The sequence below is a fragment of the Limulus polyphemus genome, unplaced genomic scaffold (assembly GCF_000517525.1).
Source record: "Limulus polyphemus unplaced genomic scaffold, Limulus_polyphemus-2.1.2 Scaffold5163, whole genome shotgun sequence".
Lineage (NCBI taxonomy): Eukaryota > Metazoa > Arthropoda > Merostomata > Xiphosura > Limulidae > Limulus > Limulus polyphemus.
This window is the reverse complement of record NW_013670773.1, coordinates 44,673-48,687: the sequence shown is the minus strand read 5'-3', so window position 1 is coordinate 48,687 and position 4,015 is coordinate 44,673. Positions and strand designations below refer to the sequence as shown.

The window sequence follows — 4,015 nt, the reverse complement described above, 5'->3', positions numbered from 1 at the left end:
AAGAAGTGAACTTGTATGGATGCAATTCCTAGGAAATAATTTATACCGGAAATTAACAAACAAGCAGATACGTAACTACGGGAAGCCAAAGCCTACCAAATTTGAATCCTCCAATATGCATTGCAGCTTCTCTTCTCAGCATCGACCCTTGTCCCAGCATTCATTGATCACAGTTATTTTCTTATCACATCAGTTGCATTATTGCAATAGTGCTTTTAATTGTTTTTGTTTGTTTGTTTTTAATTATGCACAAAGCTACACAAGGGCTCTCTGTGCTCTGCCCACCACGGGTATCGAAACCCGGTTTCTAGCGTTGTAAGTCCGCAGACATACCGCTGTGCCACTGGGGGGCGGTGCTTTTAAAACCACATTGTTTGTGAATACTCGATCATCGTTCTGAAACGTCTCATCATGGCAAACGGCAAATTAATTTCAATCGGTGCTAAATAAATTCTTGATATAAAAATTCCCTTCTTGACATTCATTTATATAGCAGAAAAAGTACCGACAGTTAGGAGCTAGTTACGCCTATTTTGACTATTGAATTCAACTAAAATGGGAAGGGGCAATGAAGAGAGGAAGAAATCTGGAGAAATCGAGCATGGCCGACTGATGGCCGACACTTGGTTTTTATTATTATAATTGTGTGTACATAACTTGACGAATAAAACTCCATAGTAGTTTAAATATACAGTACTAGATGCCCATGCGGTTGTGTGTATTTACTTTCGGCCTATGCATTGATAGAGGATGGGAAGAGACACTGAATATTTGTAATCCATCAACAACAACAACTTTTAATTATCAAGATTAGACTTAAAGCGGGTCCAAAAGGTTTTATTTACCATAGGAAACATTGTTGTTACTTTCGCAGTTTTGTAAACTTTCTATTTTGAAAATGAATGCCTACATTTGCAAAAACTATAACCGATCTTATTCTTTTAGTGCCTCAAACACAAATACCATTCATAGGCGCTCCTATTTACCAATATACTTATACAAGCGTAATATGTCTAAGCTACTGTGTTAAAGGCCCAGTTTGAGCTTTATTCACTACAATATTAGATCTTTAAATGCAGATAACATATAGATCAGCTAGGACTACTGAATACAAAGGCCTGGTTAGCACTATAATTTCCTGTATATGTTTAAAATTTCATATAACCTTATTATATGCTCAGGACTCGGTTGCATAGGCCCGGACCCTATTATTAATGGTATTACAAGTATTAGGCTAGGTCTATGTAAATTTGCACTTTAGTTTTGCATTATTTACCTAAAACAGAGGTCATCCACCACGTCGGATCTTTACAAGCCACTCTTTCTTTTTGTTAGCATATGTAGGAAAGCTGTGAAACAAGAGATGTTTGTTTAAATCGGCAAACAACAGCAATACGATGCCATTGTTTTTTGTTTGTGCAATGAGCTTCGTTTTCGATTAAGGATGGCGGGCGCGTGAATAACGACCATTAGTAGCAAAATCTTCGTGTTAGGAAAGCATGAGATAACAAGAGGTATAACAAGAGATAAAGTTATTCCTATGAATAATATAAATATTCTAGCAGTAGAATGTGTTTGTCTGATTAACTTGGATTATACTTTACACTCGATGAAGCCTTGTGTAAACTTGATACAGTCGAGTGGAAAATGATCTAACTAAATATACCTTAACTCGTTTGTTATACGGGAACCTTTTTTAATCCCATCATATTTCAACTTCGCAATTCAGGTGAAACATAAAATGATAAAGTATGCTTCTAAGAAAAATCAGGGCCGTAATATTGTTGGAAGATGTTCTCCAATCTTTTCTTCTTGCAACACATCACTAAGGTAAGTTTTATCACTTTGTCTTGATTTCTTTGAAATCTCTGTTGAACTGGAAACCATATTGCCTTATACAGTTGAAAATAACGTAAAAAGGGTTTCAGTACTATGATTATTTTGTTCAAGCCTATTTCGACTTTTCTCTCAGCGGCTATGAGCATGAGTGTTGTATTATACTCTGAAAAACTTTAGGAAATTCACAAACATATACATTTTCGTTTGGAGCGCACTGAAATTATCGTATAATTAGAATTTGTATTTAAAACAACATTGTACGTATAAAATTAAACAAATAAAAGTTTTTATGAAATAAATTTTAACTGTAAAGCTTTTTTTTTACTGTGTGGAAGAAAGACTAAAAAAATCATTTTATATTAATTTTTAATTCCTTGATGCAATTTTGTTCTCGAGACAGGATGCACCCAGTCGGGCGGAATACAGTAACGTATTTATGTTCTAGTTTATGGCATAATAATGATGAAAAACTAGACGTTATATGTTGTATCGCTAATGTGTTTTGTTAACTCTATACATGGAATTAATTAATCAATTATAAACTTATTACACAGAAGGGATGGAGCAACATGTTATTAAAAATAAGAAACCATGTAATAAGGATTGGACAAGTAAGTACTGATGCTAGATGTTATAATTATTTTCTATATCAGTGCTAGAAAAGGAGCTCCAAACCACTCCTGCCAAAAAAAAAAAAGGGAGTTTTATTGCATTGGAAGTAAAAAAAAAATCCGTTGACAGACAGGTTAGACTATCAAGACTAAGTAGAGTATGTTCAGATAAACTTGTGGCAAACACGTCAAGCTAGGCCATTATTATCATTAATTTCTGATTCAAGGAAGTGACCTGCGTAGATAAGAATTAAATATTAACCATAATTAACACAGCTGATTTAATATACCATCTTAACTAGATGTATGTAAAGTCACAAATACAAAATTCTGTAATGATTGGAATGCATTGATTCGTCAGCTGTGTAACCTCGCTCTTTATGATAATTCTAGGTCATGTTAGGCTAAGCTAACGTATTGCAGGTAGCTTTGTTTTGTTTGTATGCTTTTTGAAGTTAAGCACAAATCTACACAATGGACTGTCTGTGCTCTGGCCACCACGGGTATCGAAACCCGGTTTCTAGCGTTGTAAGTCCGCAGACATACCGCTGTGCCACTGAGGGGGGGGGGGGGCATTGCAGATAGCACCAGCTTATTATTGTTTATAATTGTAAATTGGTGTTTTTTTTTCCGCTACATCGGACAGATGTATGCTAATGTTATCATTAGTAGATTAAATTTACTTTTAACACTGTGTTCAAAAAATATGTTTGCCAATGACTGTTTGTTATAAACCACAAAGTTACTTAACAGGCTATCAGTGTCCTGCCCACTTTGGACATCGAAACTTGATTTTTAGCGTCATAAGCCCTCAAGCTTACCACTTAGTTACGAGGGGCTATATTGATTGAAATGTTCAATTTTTTTTTTTAACTCCGACAATATTTTAAAAGAATCGGGTTACTATTTATGTAAATTAGTGCATGAAAATTAGTTTTGTTTGCTAAGGACATGAATTTTGTAATCTTGTTTATCTTATGAGTCAGTGAGTTCTAAGTAGATTGTGAAAAACGTTTGATAAGGTTATTCACTAAAAATAAGAAGAAACATACTTTAATGAAAACGTTAATACATACACTAAACATATAATCTGGTAAAGGTTAAAAATTGCAACATGTATCCCAAAATAATGTTATTAGTAACATAATTGTTTGTTGTTAAGCACAAATCTGCCCATGGTGGTTATTGAAGCCACGGGCGGAGGCTTATGTAATATATATATATAAGGAAAAAAATAAAACAATCATTTAAATAGTTAACAAAGTACATATCCAAATGAAAGTTCTGATAACATTTTCGAAGTATTTCTCGCTATTTGAAGCGATTTCAGCCTCGTTTTTAGTTCAAAGTCTTCACCAAACTATCATAATAGTGGCTTATTTTCTGGACATCTGGTAACCTTGTCTTTCCTGACTTTCTTGAAAATGATGAAAATCAGTAGTAGGCCAACCTGTTGAAAATAATAAGGAAATTACTATCGAGCTAGCAAGATTTTCTTCCAACTTTTTGTTTGTTTTTGAATTTCGCGCAAAGCTACACGAGGGCTATTTGCGCTAGCCGTCCCT

At 34.3% G+C, this 4,015-nt stretch overlaps 1 protein-coding gene across 1 annotated transcript in view; it reads right to left on the bottom strand.

Annotated features, from left to right (window-relative positions):
- Positions 1-3,559: 3,559 nt before the first annotated feature.
- The window catches only part of LOC111089067 (MFS-type transporter SLC18B1-like), a 34,998-nt gene continuing 34,542 nt past the window's right edge, over positions 3,560-4,015 (bottom strand). The window contains exon 14 of the mRNA XM_022400814.1: positions 3,560-3,900. Within this exon, the coding sequence (XP_022256522.1) occupies positions 3,814-3,900 (87 nt within the window). The 3' untranslated portion in view covers positions 3,560-3,813. The remainder of the gene's footprint in view (positions 3,901-4,015) is intronic.